The sequence below is a fragment of the Cetorhinus maximus genome, chromosome 18 (genome assembly GCF_964194155.1).
Source record: "Cetorhinus maximus chromosome 18, sCetMax3.hap1.1, whole genome shotgun sequence".
Classification (NCBI taxonomy): domain Eukaryota; kingdom Metazoa; phylum Chordata; class Chondrichthyes; order Lamniformes; family Cetorhinidae; genus Cetorhinus; species Cetorhinus maximus.
The window spans coordinates 45,309,737-45,336,143 of record NC_135896.1 but is presented as its reverse complement, the minus strand read 5'-3'; the positions used below and the strand labels follow the sequence as shown (position 1 = coordinate 45,336,143).

General features: G+C 39.2%; 1 protein-coding gene across 1 annotated transcript; it reads right to left on the bottom strand.

Annotated features, from left to right (window-relative positions):
- Positions 1-848: 848 nt before the first annotated feature.
- On the bottom strand, positions 849-25,631 carry rtraf (RNA transcription, translation and transport factor). The gene is made up of 8 exons (XM_078562596.1): positions 25,019-25,631; positions 22,445-22,569; positions 19,537-19,636; positions 18,043-18,123; positions 15,521-15,609; positions 8,221-8,289; positions 5,078-5,126; positions 849-1,454 (listed from the first exon to the last, which is right to left on the bottom strand). Exons 1-8 carry the CDS (start codon positions 25,077-25,079, stop codon positions 1,300-1,302), a joined length of 729 nt encoding a protein of 242 aa, XP_078418722.1. The 5' UTR covers positions 25,080-25,631; the 3' UTR covers positions 849-1,299.
- Between the last annotated feature and the right edge of the window lie 776 nt (positions 25,632-26,407).

Genomic DNA, 26,407 nt, shown 5'->3' with positions numbered 1-26,407 from the left:
GAAGTGCAAGTTAGAATATTAAATTCACACAAATTTTTAGGCGTGCCTATTGGGTAAGCACCACAACTTCACACCTTTCACATGTTTCATTACAATCTCTCAGCGAGATGCCGGTGTTGCAAAGCTTGTAGAGGAGCAGGGCAAATCAGATAGGAACATCCTGATTTCTATACTTTACTGTGTATGTGCAGATACTGGGAGTTGCTCTCCCATTTACTCTTTAATATCGGTGAGTGGTGATAGCCTCAGTGTTATATTGAGCCAAGATTTTGTGGTAATAAATGTTGAGGAGGAAAATATATTGTCTCAGTAGCTCTTAAATACCTTAGTTATGTTTTAAAATTGTTAAAGTAGCTTCACAGTAGACATTGTGTGTGCAAAATCTGAGTGATATGCACTATTGATTTATATTAGTTACACAAAATGTTTACTCCCAGTCTAACTCTAACTAATATTCTTGAAGCATTGCAAAAGATGACAAAAAATGAGAAGACATGCAAATATTTCACTAGGATAATATGTCACTTTAGTGTGAACAAAAACTGGCAGACAGGTTGAAGGAAAATTAATTTGAACCCTTCAATTATTTGATTAATTCATCCACAGTTCAAATTTTGCTATTCTATCATGCCTTCCAACACTAAGCTACACTTTTTAAAAATAATCCTGTTTTTGTTTCTAAACTGCTTCTCCAGGTGGGGACAGCACTATAAACCCACTTCCAACTGGTTCAATGTGGGATTCTCTACTGGTTATCATAGAAAATAATATAAATTATTCAGCTTTTCTAGTTATACTATTCACTGAAAAAAGTTAAGAAATACTTTGATCAGCACAAGTTCTCATGGTTTTATGTATCAATAAACATTTAATAAAGGAACACACTCAAACATTTTTGTATTTGTTTCATTTTACAGCATACATTTTAGTGTTGTTCCATGCAAGTTTTTTTTCTTGCAAGACGTAAACTATAATTTTAACACAACCTGAACAGTTTAATTTTGTACTTTTTCAATGTTTTATTGAAAAGCATATACATCACTTGGAATGTGTGTAACTAGACAATATTCTTGTAACCACACTGTTGTAACTTCATTCCAATTTAATAAACTCAAAAAACACATCTTGCAATTTTTCATGTTCTTTAAGCATTTATTCCATTTTAGTGAATTGTTTACCACTGTCAGTTTACTTAATCACCTAGGCTCAAAAGTTAGCTTCCTTTTTTCAACAACTTAAGTCTACAGTTTCAAAATAAAAATGACACAGTGCAAATTGCCAACTATTTCCATCTTTTGATCATCTTCCAACCTTTCCCAGCCTGTGATCGGTTTTGGGATCAGCTATTATTGACTGAACAGCTACAATAGCTTCATTAATCTTGGTCTGAAGGTCTCGTAGTTCCTCTATATGGAGCAGCCGCAGGACTCTTGCAGCCTCATTCAAGGTGGCATCTGTTAAAGCCAATGAAATACTGGTTATTTCTGGAAAAATTCAAAGTAACAGCTAGCAATGGAATCAAGCAATTTAGAAAGCCAATTTGAACATAGTTGGAACAGATCCAACTGCTACATAATAGGATCAGCTGATCATGCATAGCAAGACCAACTGACTAATCCTGCAGTGTAAATTTCTCCTAGCACAAAACAAACCTGCCCCAGTTGGAATTTGTACAATGCCTGTATTCCTGTGAAGGTACCATGTAAATTGGGAGCAGATTAATTCAGTGCTAAATCATTGTAAGCTTGTGATCTGTAGCTACCTGAAGGCATTAATAAAGTTAAATAGTTAATACCTTGACTATAATATGAAAATCACTTTAAATGTATCTGAATTTCACATCTTTCATCTGTACCAAGACAAGAAGCAAGCTCATTGAAGACATTTAGGCTATCACTCTGATACAAGATTAATTTTTTTTAAAATTAGGAAAGAGGAGAAACTTTTTTCCAAAGTACAACAGATTGTGAGGCTGTGAATGCATTAATATAGTTAGATGATTGAAACCATGCTGAATTTTAATTGGTTAGATAGGTGATTGAAAGAGTGGGAAACTAAAGAAATGAGAGTAAGGTAGACATCTGGGATTAGGATTACTGCTCCCACAAAAATTAAATACCAGTGTGGACGGGATAAACTGAATAGATACATAACTTCATATTATTTAATCACTTGAAGGATTAGTACATTGACAGTAGAAACCAGAGATTACAAACTACAATATTGAAGAAATCCCATAATAATATAGGATCCCAATTTGACAAAATCGAAAGATAAGTTAAATATCTCTTTAAAATGTTGATGTATATATACTCAAATTATGCAACACCCATTTGACTTGGAAACACTGTTTGGAAAGTAAATAATCACAATAATTTCAATGCCATAATGGGTTACAGTATAAATTAAGGCAACAGGGTATGTGTAATTATACACAAGGTCATGCTGAAAGGTTAGGACAATTCAAGTAATTCGTTTAGATAAATTGAGTTTAAAAAACTTCCCCCCAGTGTACATTTTCAAAAACCAAAATGCCTTCTGCCACCTTTAAAATGCAGCTCCATCAATGTCCCTTAACAATTGATTATTTAGCAGTGCCTACTTCGTCATTGAATTTAACTCTGAATAACTAAACCTAGTAGTGGAGAACTGAACTAATCATACTGAACTAATTATGAAAAAAAAAATTAGAATGTGTAATGTTGTAAGTGAGAAGAATCTGATCATTACATAGCTTGGTTCTTGCAGTTCAATACAGAAATTCACACCCAGTTGCCTGACATGAGCAAATACAAGGAGTCTGGATGAAAAAAAAATTACAAACAGGTCGAAATGCAATGGGCCCAATACTGATAGGTGTCTTTTAAGAGAAGTTCAGTGTGATGTATTTGAGGGATGGTCAAATGCATCACACTGAGCATTATTCAAGGTTAAGTGCTCAATGATGCTGAGCAGATGGACCTGGGGATTACAGCTCAAGAGTCACCATAGGTCTGTGCCAATGCCAAAAAAGCTCATGCAAAAGCAAATAGGGCATCAGGATGATAGTTAGAAAAATTCAATATAAAACTGGAAGTACCATCCTTTCCTCATACAGGACCTTGGTCTGATTGTATCTGGAATACTGTGTCCAGTTTTGGTTCTCTCACATGGTGGCAGATATTGAGGCTCTGGAAAGATTCAAAGGAGGACTGCTCAACTGATCCTTGGTAAAAGGCCATTAGTTATCTGGACAGCTTATGCAGCTGGGACTTTTAACTTTGGAAAAGTACAGGCTTTGAGGTCTTTGATATGACTGATGTACTTACAATAATAAAGAGATTAGCTCTATCCACATGGAATAGTTATTTGTGCTAGATAGGATAAGGAGGACAAGGGGTAATGAGCACAAGTCATGAAAGCAGAAGAGTTAGGATTAATGCTAGGAAGTGCTTCTTTTTATAAAGTTGTCAATTTCCAGAATAAGTTGCCAGTATGCACAGTGACTGCTGATTCACCAAGTGTTCGAGAGAGATATGGACCAATTTGCACGTGTGCAAAGCACAGAAGGTAGGTGGATAAATGGGGCAATGATACCAGTCACTGCAGTCTCCAGGAACCTGCTGATTGATTGCAGGGATCAAACAGGAATTTCCGAGGTCCTTTCTTAAACTGGAGGCTTTTAATCCCTCTGGATTCTTACTTCCCCAGGATCTTACATGATTGGCAAAATTTAATAAGGTCATGGGTGGAGCTTATACCATGTCAGGATGGGGCAAGCTTGATGAAATAACTGGTCTTTTCCTGCCCTCTTTCTACAGCTTTAAGTAACAGAAGGTTGGTGAGGGGAATGCAGTGGATATTGTTTATATGGATTTTGTGAAAACATTTGGCGAAGTACCAAATAAAAGGCTGGTTAATAACATTGAGGCTTGTGGAATACGAGGCCAGCTGGGATTAAAAAAAGCCTAGCCTAAGGGCAGAAAAGAGTTGTGGTAAATGGTTATTTTTCAGCATAGAGGATGGTAGACAGTGGTGTTCCCCAAGGGCCAATGTGAGAACCATTGCTATTTTGATACATATGAATGACTTGGATATTGGAATGCAGAATAAAAATGTTCAAATTTGTTGATGACACCAAACTTGGAGGTGTGACAAACAGTGCAGATGATAACAATTGACTGCAACAGGACATAGATGAGCTAGCAAAATGGGCAGACAGGTAGCAGATGGAATTTGATACAAAAAACCATGAGCTGATGCATTTTGGCAAAAAGGATAGGGAGGTGCAATACAAGCTTAATGGCACAGTTATAAAAAGAGTGCAGGGTCAGAGGGCCTGGGGGGTTCTTATGCATAAATCTTTGAAGGTGGCAGGGCATATTGAGAGAGCACTTACCAAAGATATAGGATCATGGGCTTCATAAATAGAGGTATTGTGTACAAAAGCAGGGAAATTACGCTCAACCTTTGTAAAGCTCTGGTTATGCCACAACTAGAGTATTCCATCCAGTTCTGATCACCACACTTTAGGAAAGATGTGAAAGTCCTTGGGAGGGTGCAGAGGAAATTTACCAGTATGCTTCCAGGATGAGGGATTTTGGGCAGAAGGTTAGGCTGGAGATGCTGTGGCATTGTTCTCCTTGCAGCAAAGGAGGCTGCAGGGAAATTTGATCAAGGTGTACAAGATTATGACAAGTTTAGATAAGGTAGTTAAAGAAAAGTTGTCCCATTAGCTGATGGTTCACAGACTAGGGGACACAGATTTAAGGTTTTAGACAAGAGATACATAGGGGATGTAAGGTAGAGCATTTTTTAATACAGTGAGTAGTAATGGCCTGGAGCTCGCTGTCTACGAGGGTGGAAGAAGAGACAATGATTTCAAAAGAAAATTGGATGGGCGCATGAGGGAAATAAGCTTGCAGGCTATAAGGATAGAGCAGGGGAATGGGACTGGCAGAATAGTTCTACAAAGAGCTGGCATGAGTGTGATGAGCTGCATGGTCTCCGTCTGTGCCGTTATAACTATGACTTTATACATACAAGTTACAGCATACCAGTGATTCTAAGATTTGCAATTCAATGTCATTCCGCTTACCTCCAGTATCAAAGCCAAGTAAATGCTTTTCTAGAGATACAGTTAAGCCCTGAAAAATAAAATGGAAGAGTATATTAGCAAAAATAGTATTAACAAAGCATATAAAGAGTTTGACTTCTAGCTTTCGGAACAAGGAGCAATACTCTTCCAAACTAAACGTTAGATGGTTTTGTATAATAAGTAAGGGAAGATCTGCAAGGAGAAAAAGATGCTAACAGAAGTACCCAAATAAATTTCACATCTGAACCACGGACATTGCAGTAGAACTGAATTGCTTCCTTGTTTCACTTCCATTTGAATAGAAGTTGTATCTTATAGTTGGCTGCACAGAGCTAGAGCCCCACACTTTTACAATCCTTTCTTAGAAATAAATCTTCAGCACAGCATCAGTTAATTCATTATAAAAGTAAAAAATAAAGGTTATTTAAATACTAGCATAATGCAGTAATTTTAACTTGAAGTGGCAAGTTAATGTTCAGTGCAGAGCTGGTTCATGAACATGAAAGTTAAATTTTGAGGATAATCAATGTGAGAGCCCAGATTAATCCACAGGGCAGAAGAATACATGGAAACATGCCAACTGGCAGTGCTTCATGCTGACAATGAATTTTTGGAGGATCTGGTACGCATTTGTTGACAAAAGTCAGCACAGCCATGACTGCTTTGTTCCTCACCTGTTCCTCTCGTGTCAAGTGGCTATTGCATCAGGATAGGTCACTCTGCCTGCTCCCTGTACAGATCCCAGTGCTACTGCTTTGTTCCTCACCTATTCCTCTCATGTCAAGTGGCTATTACATCAGGATAGGTCTCTCTGCCTGCTCCCTGTACAGATCCCAGTACTAATGGCTAGCATGTGGTTTCTCTATACAGTGGTTAGGAACTTAAGAACAATGGGAATGGCATAGAAAACAGATAGGACCTGTTCCACTTCAATAGCCACTAGACTCAGATCGGATCAAGGGGAATGAATGACTAAAACGGGAGACTGATGATAATAAACGTGATAGGGAACAAAGAGGCTTTTGGGGAGGGGCATGAGAGAGAAGGCTAAAGTGGTGCTTTGGGGGAAGAGATGGGAGAAGCTGGAAGTATGCTTTTTGGATGGAAGAGGAAAACGAGTGTCAGCATTATAGAGAATGTAGGGAGGAAGGATGCTTACATGAACTAGGAGATTGGAAGATGAGCACTACCTTAACTGGGCTGGAGATGAACAGTATGAACTGGGAGGATTTGAGAATACTGTATCTCCTGACATCGACTTGAAGACATCCTTGGTGTCTTTGTACATGCGCAGTTTTTGCCATCGATTGGGTATATGGTATCAGTGCTGAGCGGAATTTAAGCGCTGTTCAATCAGCATCCTGCTTTTTCCATGAGAAACTTGAAGTATCTTTTAGGGACAGTCAGTCTGGTAGGGCCCAAACCACTCTATTACCAGTGACTGGTCTCTCCGCTGAATCACAGTTCCCTGCTCTTTCTCCTCTCGGCACAAATATCAATGTTTTTAATCAGCCCCAGGCAGAAAGTAAACTCTGAGGTGAAGAACCAGTAATCAGATGCCAGATTTGATCATCATCAGTGATTTATCAATTATAGTGCACAAGCCATACAGAATATGCCATTAAATAGCAGGATATGGGTTTCTTAACAGCCTTCATAAGGAAGTGTGCCCTCTTCAGCTGCAGTATTACCAAGTGCTGCCTTGAAAGAAATATCTCTGAGAAAGTGTGGAGAGGGAGTTGCATGGTGTACTTGTCTCAGAAATGGATCTGAAGGCAGTAGACTGCATTTGTTCACTGGGGCGAGGAACAAGAGGTGCCATTCAGCTCCCTGAGTTTGTACCGCCATTCAATTAGATCATAGCTAAGTTGTATTCTAACTCCATCTACTCACCTTGGATCCAAAACTGTTGATACACTTGCTGAACAAAACTTAATTAATCTCAGTTTTGAAATTTTCCATTTCAATGAATGGTATTGAAGGCCAATTACACCCTACCTGGGATGTGGTGCCCAGTATTCTAAATGGGATCTAATAGAAGCTTGTGTATGCACCTACCCTCAACTATCTGAGTTACAAGATTCTAGTTTGAAAGTATTAATAACTGTCACATACACTAACACAATGTTGCAACTGGCCGCTGGGAAGAAAGGCTGCATGACAACTTCAATAATACATTTTCACAGCGAAGTTAAGGAACTAAAAATGCATTTCATTTCATAGATAGTTTGCTTTGTTTGATAGATAAGAATCAAATGGAACAGAGCTGGCACAATAAGTCAACATGGGGCTACAAGGTAGATGAATCTGCAAAAATGAGTGCTAAGATGCAGCAAAAGTACTTCCTCTATCAAGAGAGAGATGGATTCTTCACAAAACTTTTGTTGGTTCTGCTGTGTTCTTACTTCACCTTAAGCGGACAACTTGGTGAGATTGCCACCTGTTAAACATAATAGGGTCCACTGTCCAATGGATGTGCCATTCACAGAAACCTGATCTGACCACATTTGCTACCAACAAGGCATTTCCCACTTTATTAAAGGCCCCATTATACAGAGCCTTTTTTTTTTGCACACAACTTCTTTCTCTCCTCATTCATTTTGGCCAGGTGGTCTATAGAAAACCTACAGTTACTTTGCTCCTTTTGTACTGCATACTTCAAAGCCAGACAAGCTTTGAAGCAAGTTTATTCTGTACCAAAGAATCTATGTCCTTTATGTCTTGGGTATTCCAGGCAAATACATCATATCCTACTTCCTTTCCTGTGTAGCGTATCCTTCTTGAAAGCTGTAAACCCATTGTTGTTGTACTCCTCTCTCATCACTGAAAGTTAACCATGTGTCTGACACAATATATCATGATTTTCAACTGCTACAACAGGCTAGTGTTCAGTCACTTCTATTGTTTAAAACTTTCCTTTTCTGGTTTGATCTTTCTGCGGTGAGTAATTTCCTTTCTTTTTGGCCTTTTTAAAAAATCCTCAATCTTGCTTCTCGAGTTTAAATCTAGCCAAAGCTGAGTAACAAAAGATTCAGGAGAATTGTACATCTGATTTAACTGTACCAAAGATATAAATCGAAGCTTAAAACAGAGAAGCATACTGGTCATTTTCATTCTGAACAACTTTTGAAAGCATTGTTTACCTCTTTTGATCGGTTTGCTTTTGCAATGGCCTCCGGGCTTAATCGCTCTTGTACCAAAATGCGAATAGCCTAAAATCAAAATTTGAAAGATAAGTGAAGGTGCTAAAAAAACAAATCTGAAATTGAGAATACAGACTTCATTGGCCCTAGTTCAGCTACAGGTATCTCAAAATATAATTTCTTATCAACTGAGAGAAGCATTTTAATATAGCCAATGGTATCGATATTATAAGACAATTCATACAGTTCACCAAGAATTTACAGATATCATGGCTAACATATGGAATCAATTTCACAAAATGGTTTATTTACAACTCTGCTGGGAACAAAGCAGATAGTCCCATTGCTTACAGTTCTAAAAAATACTTGTGCATTTCAGTGCTCACATCTGGTTTTTTTTAAAGAGTGTATAATGACTTGAGACATTTTTATCAGTAGTAAAAATATAGATTCAACAGCTGGCTAAATAAAACAATGAAAATGTTCTAAATAAGAAGAAATCTTAGGGAAAACAGACATCTTACAGATCCAGTAGCAGCTGCTGGAGAAAATACTTTCTTTTTCACTAGAAAATGTACTGCAAAAAATGCTTGCTTCAAAATATGGGTACATGTACATTTGGCACATGAACTATTTCAGTTGGTAGTTCGAAAACTGCAGAATGCACCAGAACTTCCAATTTATTATCCCAGCAGTGCTGGCTCTTGATGGGAGCACAAAGTTGTTAAAATCATGCTATATTGATCTTCAGTACTTCAATTAATTCACTCTTCTTCCCATTCACTAATAGGGCAGCTGCAGCAGCAATGGGAGGAGTGAGCATTGACCCAAATCCACAAAGTTGAATGGGGCAGGCAGGCAGCAGTACCAGTTGCAACAGGGGGCAGGACAGCAAGGAAGAATGAGACACACAATTGAAAGGGCCATCCAAGGTGATTGATTACAGCCAGCGATACACGATGTTGCACTGCCACCAACAGTTAACTTTGAGGTTGACTCAGAAAACCCAAATCAGTGGCTTTTTACAGAACACAAGCAGACGACCTACATTAAAAATACTCAGTAAAAATCTTCACTGCTTTCTTCCCTCAGCCTCTGCACTAAGTGACTTCGCATCTTGGTGATTTCAACCTTCGTCTCAATTCACCATGCTCTCTCTCCCGAGTTTACTGCCCCCCTAACATTCCTTAATCCCTCCCTCCACTTAAACTTTCTTACCCATATTCACAGCCTTGACTTTGTCATCTAACATAGTTACTCCCACTTATCCTGACCGCTCTCCTTCATAGGCCCTCACCTTCACTCCCCTAATTCATGGAGACACAGATTGGGACAGATGCGGCAGACAACTGGTTTAGCCATTCACCCTCAGATCTGTTCACTATTTCAGGATCATCCGGAATGCAAAATTAACACCTATGTTCTTTTCACTAGTTCCTAAATTCCTCTTCCCTGTCTCCTCCAGCCTCACTGATGTGGGAGAGCTCATGGACTTCTTTGTCACAAAGACTGAAGCCATCTGATCAGCTGCTGCTTCTCTCCCCTCCCTCAGCCCACTGAGCCAAACTTTCTCTAAGTATTCCCACTGACCCAGCCCTGAACTTGCATTTCTCTCTATCTCCCTTGCACCCTCTCCAAGGATACCTTATCTATGAGACTCACCTGCTACTCCCTTGACCCAATTCCCACTAAACTGGTGACCACTCAGCCTCCCATGTTAGCTGATATCAGTTAACTGTTCTTTTTCTTCAGAGGCTGCAACATCTCCTTCAAATCTAGCATCATCAAACCAGTCCTCAAAAATCAAGCCTTGAACCCCTCGACCCTGGAGACCACTGCCCTATGACGCAGCAGATGATGTGTGCTAGGAGGTTCAAATCCACGAGGGGAACTTGATCGTGCTATCACAACGGTTTTGCAATTTGTATTTATTTCAAGATCTGTGCACTGAATTCAGAAGTAATAAGTCAACCAAGACTTTTAGAGATTTTTTTAAAACTAAATTAAAATACTTATTAACAAAAGAGAAGATTTCAAGCACATACACAGAGCTACAAATTACTACTATAATAACTCCTAAAATCCTTAATTAACCTTACTCCCAGTTACACCCCCTTTAAGGCAACAGTCCAAAAACAGATTTTAGATTTTAAACAGATCCAGTAATTTAACACAATACCCTGGACAGTGGAATTCCAAATGGCTTTCTCCTCCAGCTTCAGTTGCTGTAGACAGCAGGCTTATACACAAATACTGGAGGTTTCACTAAAGCTATTTCACACACTTCTGTTAGATCTCACAATGCCTTCCCCTGACACAGCCTCATTCTCCTTAATATATGTTTCTCACTTTTTAATATGTAAACGTTATTGCTTCATATGTCTTTGAAACTGTATCTCCCTCATAACATTAAAACTTTCACGTTGTCACTATATATTGTCAGTAACCCTTGGGAAAAATAAACACATTCCTTAGCCTTGCTTGTCTGGTTAATTGTAAATAAACTAAAATCCCTTTCACCTATCTAAAAATGCAATTTCCCTTCACACCTTACATGCTAGGCCAGCACAAAAATAAAAATACCTGGAAAAACTCAGCAAGTCTGACAGCATCTGCGGAGAGGGACACAGTTAATGTTTCGAGTCCGTATGACTCTTCAACAGCTTTTATGCTAAGCCAGTATCCATGTTAACTCATTAGCACACCAAGCACCTAGCTTCTTTTGATGAATCAAAGCCTAGTCTACTTGACTTCAAATGTAATTAAATCACACACAGACAGGCCTAACTGTACTTATCCCCATAAACCTACTTTATAATAAACCAAAAAAAAAATGATTATACTTTCATGACACCTATCTCCAATTTCCCATTCCTCTCCCAAGTTCATGAACATGTTGCCACCTCTCATACTTGTGCCCATTTTTTCCCAGAATTCCATACTTGAATGAATCTCATCGAGATTCCATGCCTGCCACAGTACTAAAATGGCTCAAAGCTACAAATGACATCCCCTCTCATTGTGGAAATGGTAAAATACCTCTCCTCACCCTGTTTGCAACCGTTGACATGATTGACCATCCTCCTCCAACACCTCTCTACCATCATCCAGCTGGGCTGGGTTGCATTAGCTTTGTTCCATTTTTCTCTATTCAGCTGTAGCCTGAGAATCACCTGTAATGCTTGTGTCCTCCAAGGGTCCATCCTTGGCCCGCTCCTATTTCTCCTCTACATACAATTCCTTGACAACATCGCTCAAAAAAAGGCATCCGTTTTCACATGTTCGCTACCTCACCACCACTATCCCTTTCAAACCCTTCGCTGTCTCTAAATTATTACACTGCTTATCCGATCACCCATCACTGGACGAGCAGAAATTTCCTTCAACTAAATATTGGGAAAAGTGAAGTTATTGCCTTCAGTTCCCACCACAAAATTCTGTTTCCGAACCGCCGACTCCATACCTCTTCCGGACAACTGTCTGAGGCTGAACCAGATTGTTCACAATCTCAGCATTTTGACCCAGAGATGAATGTCCAACCACATATCTGCACCATCATTAAGAATGCCTATTTCCACCTCAGCCAATCTGCTGTTGAAACTCTCGTCCATGCCTTTGATCCAACACATTCTAGGCCTATATTCCACTGTGTAAATTTAAGGTAATTCAAAACTCTTCTTCCCATGACCTAACTTGGTCAAATCTCATTCACCCATTATCCCTGTGCTTGCTGACCTACATTGGCTCCCGTTAACCAGTACCCCAATTTTAAAATTTTTACACTTGCTGTCAAGTCCCTTCATGACCTGGTCCCTCCCTATCTCTGTAAACTTTTCCAGCCCTTCACCCCTCCGAAATCTCTGCGCTACTCCAATTCTAGCATCTTGCGTATCCCTGATTTTAATCCCTTCACCAAAAGGAGCTACGTCTTCAGGCGGCAAGGCCCTGCCCGAAGCTCTGGAACTCCCCCTCTAAATCTCTCTGCCTCTCTTTTCTCCTTTAAAACACTCCTCAAAAACCAACCTATTTTATAAAGCTTTAGGCCATCTGCCCTGATCCCTCATGTGTCAGTGTCAGATTTTGATTAATAATGCTCCTATGAAGTGCCTTGGGACATTTTACTACTTTAAAGACATTATACCATATCGTACAATATCATTCATGGGATGAGGGAGTCACCGACAAGGCCACTTTTATTCCCTGATTAACCTAGAGTAGTACAAGTTGCTGTTGCAACGAATGCACCAGCAGCGACAAGATAAAGGCAGAATTGAGGGATAGTGGGAGCACTGAAAGTAAGTAGTCTACAAATGGAAACTGACCGTAAGTACAGAGGTAACGTATCTGAAGTAGAGGAAAGGGGGCATTCAGAAGATAATCATAATGTAGGAATGCGAAGAGAAGCCATTTCTGGAAATGTGTTGGCTGTGTTAGGGTGAGTAACCGAGAACAAAGAAGCATAGGAGACTGAAGAAAATCATTGTGACCTTTCTAGCCAGTTCCAAGTAGGAGAAGGGCTACACGAGGGGCTCTCTCATAGACATGTACACCCACAAAAGCAGGATAAATTTAATACAGACAATTATTGCCCCATCAGTCTACCCTCGATCATCAGCAAAATATCGGGAGGTGTAATGACTGTGCTATCTAGCGGCATTTACATAGCAATAACCTGCTCATTGATGCTCAGTTTGGATTCCGCCAGGGACATTCAGCTCCTGACCTCATTACAGCTTTGGTGGAAACATGGACAAAAGAGCTGAACTCTAGAGGTGAGGTGAAAGTGACTGACTGACACAAAGGGTGGCATTTGACTGTGTGGTATCAAGCAGCCTAATTGAAGCCAATGGGAATCAAGAGGAAAAATCTCTGCTGCTTGGAGTCTAGCACAGAGAAAGATGGTTGTGGTTGTTGAAGGTCAATCATCTCAGTCCCAGGACATCGCTGCATGAGTTCCTCAGGATAGTGTCCTGGGCCCCAACCATCTTCAACTGCTTCCTCAGTGACCTTCCCTCCATCTTAAGGTCAGAAGTAGGATGTTTGTTGATGCTTGTACACTGTTCAGTCCTATTCACAACTTCTCAGAAACTGAAGCAATCCATGTCCATATACAGTTCAGGCTTGAGCTTATAAGTGGCAAGTAATATTCGTGCCACACAAGTGCCAGGCAATGATCATTTCCAACAAGAGAAAATCTACGCTTGACATTCAACGGCATTACCATCGCTGAACCCCCTAACAAAAAAATCCCGGGGGGGGTTACCATTGACCAGAAACTTAACTGGGCCAGCCACATAAATACTGTGGCGACAAGAGCAGGTCAGAGGCTAGGAATCCAGCACCAAGTAACTCACTTTCTGACTCCCCAAAGCCTGTCCACCATCTACAAGGCACAAGTCAGGAGTGTAATGGAATATCCTCCACTTGGCTCGCTGAGTGCGGCTCCGACAACACTCAAGAAGCTCGATACCATCCAGGACAAAGCAGCTGACTGAGCAGCACCCCATCTACCACTGGCGCGCAGTGGCAGCAGTGTGTGCCCTCTACAAGATGCACTTCAGCAATCACCATTCCTCCTTTGACAGCACCTTTAAAACCCTCTACACCTAGAAAGACAAGGGCAGCAGACACATAGGAACATCACCACCTGCAAGTTCCCCTCCAAGCCACACATTATCCTGACTTGGAACTATATCACCATTCTTTCATTATCAATAGGTCAAAATCGTGGAACTCCCTTCCTAACAGCAGTGCGGGTGTATCTACACCAGATGGTCCAAGAAGGCTGCTCACCACCACCTACTCTAAAGGCATTTAGGGGTCGACAACAAATGCTGACCTAGACTGTGACATTCCCATCCCATGAAAGTATAAAATTAAGGGTGGAGAAGAATGGAGCAGCCAGCTGTACAACCTGATTGACATTTCTAGGAGGGATTACTGGATTGCAATGAGGACAATGGATAAGGCCAGTTCATACTGACCTCTGAAGGCCCCCCCCCCCGCCAAGTATTCACAGGACAGCAGTCAACATTTACTGTCAAGGCATTAAATGTATTCAGCTGGAATTCAACACTCCAAGAGAGAGATTTTGTTTCAAGGAGATTTTTTAAAAAGTGCTTTTGCTACACTTTTCCTGAGAGCATCACTAAGACAGTGTGTTTCCTGTGATCTACTATTCCATTGCAGTGCACTGCTTATATAAAAGTCATGAATTAATATCTAGTGCAATCTCAAACTAAACTAATATTAATTTTGAATTCAATTGGAGCCTTCACAGTGAAGTCGTGCCTAGATAAACTACTCTCTTCCTCCTGCAGTGCTCTGTTTGCACTAAATCAGTGACACTGGAGTAACTTCCAAGGACTGGTTATTCTCTTCACACTCCGGCTGAGTGTAACGTAGGGCTGTGCCGCATCAGGTTATTAGCATCAATGCAAACTGTCATGGTAAAGGTAGCTCTAGTACCAATATGATGAAATGCTACCCATGTAAAATTAAGTGACCTCTGGTTTGACCACTGATTTTAGACATTAAATACTATCCCCATTTTGCTACAGCAGGAAGTTCTGGTGATGTGGGCTGGATCTACTGGCTATGGGAGAGAGGAAGAAGTGGGGTGAGGTTGACATTCTGGGTATAGATCATTCCTTAGAACAAAGTTCCGGCAGCAGTAATGCACCTGCCATATTTTGCTATTTTGTTTGTTTTTTGGAGCTAGCAGGCCAACTATGTTTCTAGTCTTTTCGATTAATACTTCAGAATTTCTGCATCTACAGGGTTCCCCACCACCTCTTCTCCATTTTTTGTAGTGACTCTCTTCTATGTCTTTTATACACTCTCAGCTATTTGCATTTCTCTTTTTGTTTTAACATCTTACCATTGTTTCAGGGATGAGCTTTGATATCACGGTTTTCTGAAAAGTAGCTTGCATTCAATCCACTCATTTTCTCTCTCTGATTGATTGAAAAGCCAATTAATTCTCCCCTTACTCAACTTTCAGCTCTAAGAAAGGCTCTAAACCCCAAAAATTAACCTGCATTCTCTTTACAGGTCTTGACTGACCTGTTGCATATTGTCAGCACTTTGTGTTCTAGTTTCAGTTACACCATTTGCAGTTTTTTACCTTTTATTTATGTAATGAGATGTAAGCTTATTTACTTTATGAAGTACCTATTCTAGGAAATGCATCAATACATTACTCACTAAAATATTTCTTTCATAGATGCAGTACAAAGAACTATTTTACACAAGTTGTTGAGACACATTTAAAGAACACTAATGAAGCGATTATGCTTACCTTCAACATTACCAGATAGTCATCGTGGCGCTGGATTTGCAAAAGGTTGGCCAATGCCATCACACCAGCCTTAAAGTCAGGGTTGTTAACTATGGCAAAAAAACATACGTTATGGAACTGAAAAAATATAAACTGCAAGCAAATTTATTTCAACAAAAATTGTAAATTTGGGATAATAGTTTAAATTAAAAGTCTCCAAAAAAAACAACAATTTACTTTGACTCAACAGTTTAAGGAATTATGGCTAAAAGATATGGTAAATGCAATGCAGCACCAGTGGCTGTAAACAGCACCCTCTACAGGTCTGTTTCTCTGAGAATCCGGAAATAACAACAGCTAGGAATTCAAGGCAGTGGCAATATTGGCGAATGCCACAAACGAAATTGTTATGCTCCCTGATCCTCCAGTGGCAATTACACACACCATATGGAAAAATGGTTAGAATATGTTGCAGTATAGCATATAGCTGATACATATCTGAGCTACCGGGCTCTATAAAAATGGAACAACAGGTTATTCAACAGGAACACATTTAGGAGCAGTAGTTCCAATCCGATAAAGTGATGATGGGTCACGGTTTGTAGAGGCAGTGTGTCCAGGCTGGGATTAATTTGATTTATGAATTTACATTGAAACAGTAAACATCAAATATATATGTAGCTCAATAAATGAGATAAAAATATCAGTCAGGGGGAAAATCAATGCATGCCTGGCTGTCAAAACATTTATTTTATTACTTAGTTGACATTTTGACGTTTCTAGAATAAGCCAATAAAGATGTTAGCCTCATACATGTTGAGAGCTATTAAATACTTTATTGGCTCTAAGCCCTCCAAAGTCAGTCTGTAATGGTCTACGGGCCATGCTATCACAGTGGTGTTCTAGATTTCACAGGAGGTGGAGCTTTGATAATGAGCTGTTCAACTCTTTTGGCAAGGGTCCCTGTGGCATAATACAAAAGACCAAGCAAATTATGGCATGGTGTGCCTAATAGCATGTCACTGACACCATTATTTCCTGATATTTCTGCATCATAATAATTACTACGTTCAAATTTTTGCCAAACTCAAATGGCACATGGCCTTCAAGTTTAATAAAATCTAAATATGTCTTATTTTTGAAATTCAAAAATTTTCTCCCCTACCTCTATTCATCTGAAGTTTTATATTTTCATATTATATGTAAATTAAGCTAACCAAGAACAATCAAAAGCCATCTGATAAAGGACTATATTATATGAGAAAATGCACATTTTTATCCATTCCTGGAACTTGTACAGAATTGTGCAGAGTTACAACATAAAAAAAACTAATTAAACACGCAGTTGGACACCACATCTGAACAGAACTATTGGGAAATCAGAAATCTAGAACAGACCTGGGAAAGAGTGAGGATTAGGATGTAGTTATACTAAAGCTATCAGTCTCAGACTGCTATCTAGAGTGCTATGTAGCTGGCAAATTGAAGTTATAATGTCAGTTGCAATTTGTCTCATATTGCACCAAGTTTGGACTATAGTGTGCTTGGACACCTACAAGGCAATGCACGCAGGCAACTAATTTTTGATTATAGAAAACGGGAAGTATCTGCTCGGTGTTGAGGGTTCCATACAAAGTTTTAAAAGTTTTCAGAAGGATCACTGACTGCCTAAAGGCTCTCATAATACAACAGTGCACCAAATAGAGTTAATCATCAGCTGATACAAAATCATTGTGCCACGAAGTGGTAGGAGTCGCACTTGGCTGAAGGTGTTGGACTGGGCTCTAATTCCTGAGTTTATAATCACTTCTGTATTAGTAAGCACCTAAAGCTATTTTGCATTAATGAAAAGATCGCAGCATAATTCTAACTTTAAAATTGGCTTGCTAGCAGAGCTTAAAAAAACTAAAATTGATGCCAAATTGGGAGAAACCACTTTCTGTCAGACACAAAAATCTAACATTAGCATTTTTAATCAAAGTATAAAAATGAATAGAAGGACATGCACCAGCAACCCAGAGAGGCATTGTAAGAGAGACTGGGGAATTAGCTCAGATGGTAGAGTGTCGCTTAGCAAGAGAGAGGTAGTGGGATCAGTGCCCATATTCTCCAATCTTCTGTAGCAGAGTGGCATAGCGAAAGCTTGCTGGGCCCAAAGCTCACAGAGTTCAATGGATTGGAACCATTCTCTGCTACTTGCACTCTTGCTGACGAAGACTCAATGGGCAGAATGGCCTCATTCAGTGCGTTAATGACTCTATGACTACGATTCTAAGAGAATAATGAAGTTCACATCCATGATTCGCTGCGTGGTACATTCCTAACTTTTTCTATAATATATCTGAAAACAAATGTAGGTGTCAATGATTATAGCCTCCAGATGTTAACAGGCTACTGCAGTATTTGAAGAGTGCCCTGGGCCTTTCAATAGAAACATACTGCTTCCCTGCAACTTTCTGGTCAATCTGGACAACCCAACCATCTGCTTCAATTATGTGTCTTCGTCTTGCAGTAAACTATGGCTGAGCATGGCTGTTACTTACCATCCAGATTAATAAGTGGATCGGTACCTTTAGTAGCATCATTTCTTACACTTTCTGCTGTACAATTCTTGTATTTATCCACTGTGAGGGAAAACAAACATTCATAGTTAAAAACAAGCTTACTGGCAGGAGACAGCAGTTTCAAACTTTCTCAGGAGGTGTGTATTGCACAGCACATTGCTGACCTCCTAGCTGCTCTGCTAGGGGTTGCATTTGCATCTGAGGGCATTTACAATCAACTACATAGTGTAGGACTACAGTCACACGCAAGACAAACCAGGTGCCCTTCTCTCCCTGCTTGCAAGCAAATACCTTATTTGCCCACCCTGATCTGCATGTCATTATCTCCTTTTGCTTCATCCACCTATCCAATTTAATCTTAAACGCTGACTTAGTTTCTACCTCAACCATTAACAGCAGAAGTGAATTCCACAGCCACACAATTCTGTTCTATTACCATGGCATAACCTATACCCTCTTGTTCTGAATTAACGTTGATGGTTCTAGATATTAAAATTTTTTTTAGATATGCATCATAGGAATGGAAAGTTGACATATGGAAAAGGCAATTGGTCACATTTAATTAACATTAACATACAAGAGGTGCTAACTGCCTTTCTTTACTGTTAATCCATTTCATTCTACATTTTTAAATTTCACAACAGAAATTTAATATCATGCAAATTAATTCCTTTATATATTTAATGTAACCATCACATAAATGCAAACCCCCAATTCCAACATAAAAGTTCCCCATCATGTCATGTGTCTTACTTTTGAAAGAGTTTTAAGATTTTTTGCCTCCAACAGCCTATTTGGTAAACATTCCAAGTAATCAATACTTCTTGCATCAAGAACTTGATTAATATTGGTCCTACATTGTGTAGGTAGAGGAAAACAGTAGTTATTCACCATTTGGTACACACAGAAAAGGTACCAAAGGACCTGCTGTACACAGCAGCACAGCTGACTCACGTAACTAACACAGTTATAAGCTGAAATTTGTAATGTCTCCTGAGGGACAAAGAGAGATAAAATCATAGGCTGAAGGAGGGTAAGAGAGAGAGGGGGAGTACTTTGGATACTCACCTCTATTCAACAGTATTGCTCCCTCTTTAACAGTCTAATTTCAATATTTAAAGATTCCATTTTAAAAGTAGACTATAGAAGACTAACCACAACCAGCACTCAAATATATTGAAAATAATGAATGCTTAGAGGCTGAAGTTCAGTTGGACGCTTAAGTTCAAATAATCAAGGGACTGTAACAGAAACATTCACATGCACTATAGCTTTATCCTGCCCCAATGTTATATTGTGGTCTACATCTAATGAAAGCTGAATTACCAATTTATAAACTAACATTGTAAAATTCAAAAGGAAAATTATGATGTAAACAAAAAAAAGGTTGCTTTAAAAAGTTGAAAGGATAGGAAGTTCCAGAATGGCAATTATAAAATGGTCAGCAACATCGAGCCATTTAAAGAATCATACCATTATCCGAGTATTCAAGTCTCACAGCCAAGCCCAGAAGCCAGTCAACATTTTCCTGTCTTTCCTGAGCCTTGAATGGGCAGTTTACATCTGCCAGATACTGAAAGTAAATGAATCAAATACAGTAGAATTTTAAGTTTGCAAAATTAATCATTTACATGGATTCGCATAATATTTAAATTAAGGTTTTCATATAAGTGTTGAATAGACAGTGTTGATGGCTATAATAGATGATAGGGAATCTTGGATCATTAAATACATTGGGCTGTGAACACGTTAGCAGTAGGAAAGTTTACTGGTAAACAAAAAAATCATAAACATACATTTCAAGTCATTGTTAAATGTTTATTATAATATTAAGACTTCATACGAATAAAGAGTAGTGAACGTACAAAATATGTCCATTTTCAGAGTTATTTATGTCAATTTGTATGCATGTAATTCCAATTATAAACTGTCAGGTGCTAAGTCTTGGGGTCTCCTATTTTCATCCGTATTTTAAAATATTATGGAGTTGTTAGAAGCACAATAACATTGTAGATTTGTGCCATACTTATTTTAGGCTCAAGTCCGCAGATTCCCTGAGAAATTACTACGACAACATCCATTTAGATAACACCTTTAAAGTAGTTAAAGATCCTACGGCAGTTCACAGGATAAATGTGACATCCAGTTCCATAAGGAGATATTCCGACATGATCTAAAGCTTGGTCAAAGAGGTGGGTTTTAAGAATTGTCTTAAAGGGGTAGAGGGGTTTAGGGAGGAAATTCCAGACATTAGAGCCTAGACACTGAGAACACGGCTACCAAGTGGTGGAGCGATTAAAACTGAAGGTGCATAAGAGGTCAGAATACGAAAAGCACAGATATCTCGGAGGTTATGGAGCTAGTGATGGTTACAGAGATAGGGAAGGGGCGAGGCCACGGAGAGATTTGAAAACAAGTATGAAAATTTTAAAATCAAGATGTTGCTGGATTGAAAGCCAATGTAGGTCAGCGAGCACAGGGATAATGGTTGAACTGGACTCGGTGCGAGTTAGGATTTAAGCAGCAGAGTTTTGGATGAGTTCAAGTTTATGAAGGGTAGAAGTTAGGAAGATGGAGAGCACTGGGACAGTCAAATCTAGAGGGAACAAAGGCACTGATGACCTGAGGCAGGGCAGTGATCGGCGACATTGTGGAGGTGGGATTAGGCTGTCTTTGGGATGAAACATATGCACGATCAAAAGCTCATCTCAGAGTCAAATAGAAATTCTAAAGTTGCGAACAGTCTGGTTCAGCCTCAGACAGTGGCCAGGGAGAGGGATAGTATCGGTGGCTTTGGACGTGGTGAATTATAAATAACCCTTCCTTCCATCAATGTAGCTTCTTGGCAACAGCAAATCTGCTAGCATTGCTTTTTACAGACATGAAAAGCGCTTAATGAAACTCTGTGATACAACAGGGTGCAATTAAGAACGTAAATGTCATCTGCATTGTCAGTCTGTACATTATTGCCAGGAATTCCCCACAGTCTAATATTAAATAAATCCTCCAGTTCGACATAGCTTTAGGGGCTCCAGAGCAGTTGGCATGCTACTATAATTATGCCAGGAAAGAACTTGCTTGAGTTCTGCATGTCTAAAGTGCGTTGCAGCCAATTAAGCACTCTTGAAGTATAATGATTGCTGTAATATAAGGAAATGCAATAGCCAATTTGCACAGATCAAGGTCCCACAGACAGAAATGAGCTAAATGACAAGCTAATCAGCTTTCAGTAGTTTCAGGTGAGGAATAAAAATTGACCAGGATGCCAGAAATCTCTGCTCTTCTCTGAATACCACCAAGGAAATTTGGTATCCACCTGAGAGGGCAGACAGTGCCTCGGTTCACCATCTCATCCTAAAAATGTCACCTCCAAAAGTGCAGCATCCCCCAGTGCTGCACTGAAGCATCTGCCTAGATAATGCGTCCCAAGTATCAGGAAGAGAATTTGGACATCAGACCTTCGGATGAGGCAAAAGTTCTGCCACTGAGCTAAGGCTGAGCCAATGAATGAGGAATTAGGAAAAAAAGGGCTAAAAAAAAATCTGAATGGACAGAGAATCAGATAGTGACTTTCAAAATTCAGAAAGAGGGAGATTCATCACAAATAAGGGGGCAAAGATCCAGGTTTACTAAGAGAACAAAGGGAGAAGAAAGAATTATTTTATTTTTTCCCACAGGGTTATTAGATTAGGGAATAAGCTGCCACAAAGTGGTGATAGAGGCAGCTGCTACGAGGCTTAAAAGGGAACTTGAGAAGTGTTAAAAAATATAAAAGCATATGCAGAAAAGGGCAAAAGAAGTGGGATTAGAGTAGATAATGGAAAATCAAGTACCACCACCATCATTATGCATCAAATTGTCTCCTTCTGTGCTGTAATTTCTATGATTAACTTCAAGCAAGATAGCTCCTCCTTCTACTGAAGCCTGAAATATCCATGGGATATATATAGTAAAATATTCAGTGGAATTATATGAAAATATTATGCAAGTTCATCACTTCATGTGTCAGCTGCTATTTCTATCAAAACTCAAGTCAAACGTTGAAAATTGGCAACCAGCTGCAGAACTGACAACAGGCAAAGACGTGATAGAAAAGAAAAATGCAAGCCAATCCCAATAAAGATCAGCTATATTATTGTGACTGTCAATGCATACTGATCTGCATCATTTCTCTTCCCCACCAAAACGATTTTCATCACTTCGGTACTGTTGTTTCTACATCACCATTGTTTGCAATTTAAAAAGTTCACATCCAGGAAATGGAAAATATGATAATTTATTGGTAAAACAATTTACAAATATATCAGACTAAAACATGCAGATTTGACATACATTCAAATAACACCAAAACATACATTATTTTATTCAAAATAATGCTCACCTTTTCAAAGTGCTTTGGCCATTCATTACTGTGCACATTTCTAAGGTTGCCTCTCTCTTCGATCTTATAATGTCTTACCTTCTGATCTTCAAGCCACACAATTAAATTTCTAAATTCCACCTCATCTAGAATATAAAAAGTAATTGCTTCAGACACAGATTAGTTAAAAAAAAATACATTGACAAACTCCAAGCTTAAGAATATTAAATGTGCTAAAAATATTAGCACTATACCATCCACTTCAAGGGAGACTTATTTCCAGAATTTATAATTTACAGCTGTTTTACTTGTCTAAATCGATCTGCAAATCGATCTACCAGCTTCAACATCAAGAGTCAACACAGGTAAAATCCAGTGCTAAACTACAAGCAACTTCTCGAGTAAACTTCTATGATTCACTATATGATTTATATTTAGATTTAAGGCTCGTGTTCACCTTATACAATACTTCCAAAATAGGACACTAAATATTAAAGCTTCCTTTAGAAAGACCTCAGCTTTTAATAATCGTCTTCTCCCCAGTTTTAAAGATTGATTGATGCTTTATCATATTCCTCCCTCCTCAAACGTAAGCTAGTTGACTTTGTTGATTAACTCCATGTCGGAAAGAAATTACTGCACTTTTCCTCAGCATTCCTACAATTTTTTTTACATAAAAGGGTTTTTTGGAAAATGGCAATTTGATTCTACCTCCAAAACAGAGCAATAGTGCAGAATTAATGGATTTATTTTCACAAACAGCCTTTTAATTCATTGTTTTTCCCCACTCAACATTTTCATTCATATGGTCCAAGATCACTGGAGGGCAATTTTTGCTAATTTGTGAAAGTCATATTGGGAGAGGTCCATTTTCTGGGAATTGAACACAGATGACTGAGGAAATGTTACATTAGTAAAGGTGCCATCTTTCAAAAGAATCATTTAAAATGAGGCTTTATCCACCTATTCCAGCAGGCATGAAAGTTCTCATGGCCTCAGACAAAAGGCAGCAGTGAGTTCTCCCAGTGCCCTGTCCCACATTCCTCCCTCAATCAATACCAATGAAAATGGATTAGTCACTGGTCTCATTAACTGGTTGCAGGATTTTGTCACTTCAGAAACAATTCATTGATTTTGCTTGTACACTGAAATATTATAAAGATATGTTTAAGTGTTATGTAAATAAGTAACTTTTTAAATGTCAAATCTGCATCAGGAAAAAATTCCTGGTCATCTTTTGCATAGATTAATTAAGGGAAAAAAATCATCTGTGTTGTTGAAAATAGTTTAGAACTGCTGGCACAAGTGGAGCAGCAACTTAAGAGTCAGTACTCTCAGCTTGTACACCTGACAATATTTTTCAGATTTCATAATCCAATGACACACACACTTCACTGATTATTGGAACATCACTGCCAATTTGAAGAGTCAACCACACTTAGTCCTTCAATGAACTGAAAAATTCAATTGAAAGCTTAAACTTACCTCACATTTCCTGAGGATTTTTTTTATTGGCAAGTGCAAAATGATACAATTAGATTTTCAACTTTGCAAAACAAAAATGTAATATTCATTAAAAATTAGAAACTTAATTAGAATTAAGTAAAATCTTATAACTGGGATAGGAAATAAGGGTTAAAACATTCAGGCTGCATTCATTTTTAATAGGACACTGGGGCCATGATATTTCATGTTCCCTTCTCATTTCAAGCCTGATTTCACATCTTTCCTCAAGTAGCTATTTCTATCAACTTTCAACAAAGCCCTAACGCATAACAAACTACTGTTATTGATTGCAACTTTACATTTTACATAGCATGCTCCATTTTAAGACCCACCTGGTTACACCAGCCTGTCACTGCATATGCAGTCTAAATACCTTCAATTCCTAAAACAGTATCAATACATTTCTCAACACTTCATCTAACAATATAAGTACTTCCACAACAGACTATAATTCAATATCACAAATCCATTTTAAACTTTAGTTACTGTGGGGGGGGGGGGAAACATTTTCTGTCTAGGTTGTGCACTTTTATCTCTCTCTGAAGAGCTTCACTATTCACTTTCAGTATAAATAAAGTATTATGGAGGAGTATTTATCCTGCACAAATAACATTTAATTCAATTTTGTTTTCTTATAAATTAGGGATACAGATTGGGTAGACTTGAAACAAAATGCGGTACTGTTTAAAAGACGGGAAGGGGAGCTCTCTCGTACCACTTTCCTCTTCAACCGCCAAAATCAAATTAATCATTTGCTCAATCATTTCACCGCTGCCTGTGGGAGCTTGCTGTGCATAAAATGGCTGCGCCATTTGTCGACAAGATAGCAAGAGTGACTGCAATTCAATGGTTTATATGATATACTTTGCCCATTACTCATAAGATGTGCTGAAATGTATAAATACTATGATGTCTTTAATTATGTTAAAGCTTAGTGTAAACTGCAGAGAGCACTGCTGGGGTGGATGTTCGTACACTAGGCCGGGCCCCTCTCTCCATCCGCAGACTCTGAGGCGTGGGTTGGACAGAGCGAGTAGCCCAGACATTGCGGGCCCTGCGAACCACTGCCAGCTCCGTTCTGTTCCGTACCTTTACAGTCAAACACACCGCTATTATGATACTCGAGAGCCGACAGTTTCCTCCGAAACATTTTATCATCCACCACGTTACTCGCCAACAATGACCGGACACGTCACCGCGTCACGAACAGGCGCGACCCGTCGCATGCTCGCAAAGGGATGATGTCAAGGCGTCATCCAAGCAGCGTCCCGCCGCACGCTCGCAAGGGGATGATGTCAACGCGTCATCCAAGCTGCGTCCCGCCGCACGCACACGACGGGATGACGACATCCGTATTTAACTGCGATTGGACATTTTGCTTCCCATTGACGTCACAGAGGTGGGTCTTCCTTGGCAGCGGAGCTGGGATTGTTTCAACAAAACTTTATAGACATATTGCGGACATCAGTCTACATCTTGCACTTTGTACGAAGCTAACTATCCCCGATCTTTTCCAAACTCTGATCCTTCTTTCCCCTCCGGAAGAACCATCTTTGCTCAAAGACTGGTGAGAAGGTGGAACTTGCTACCACAGAGAGTAGCTGAAGTGAATAGTACAGATACAGGAGCATATCAGGCAATTGTAGATTATGTAGTATCTTTACAGGACAAAACCTTCAGTGTTAAAAACAAAATACTATGTGGAAGTCAACTATCGAACTAAACTAGTTTAATCCGGTTTGACTCTTTTACAAATGGCCACAAGAGAGTACTATTACACTCCTCCCCCCTTAATAAAAGTACACAAATGTTCAAATTCCATGTAATTTATATACATTTCTTGTTTTTCTTTTATTTAAAGATCTAACATAACCATTGGTTTCCTATTCCTAAAAGGATACCTCCTTTCTTGACCCAAACCTTAAGAACTTGGGGAATGAGCTTGACCATACTAGGCCTAAGTCTGAGACGTTTTCGCCAAAAAAAAACTGATTTGCTCTTGGCCTTAAATAGAAATGTCCACTTCATCAGACATGTCTGACTGAGACAGTTCTGAAATGGATTCAGGCATAACTTGTATTGGAGTAACTATTAGTATTCTCGTATCCCAACTATCCAATTCATCAGACTCATTTGATTCTTCCAACTTCCTTCCTCTTCATGAGCCTCTGAAGATAAAACATGGCCTATATGTACAAACCTAACCTTTCCACTACCAAACATCTTGTGACCAAATGTGTGCAAGGACCACTTATTTTCATGACCCTTCCTGGTCACCACTTATGATGATGTTCTTTCACCTTAACATTCTGGTTCAAGTTCAAACTTCTTGCTCGCACTCTACCCCTTTGACTCTACCCCTTTCATAACTCCCTTGCAGCCTGGATTGTTTGTCTTCTAACGATTGCTAAATGTGGCTTCAGAATGAAAAACTCGTTCCAGGCTGTTTTCTAAGAAACAACTCAGCTGGCATTCTGC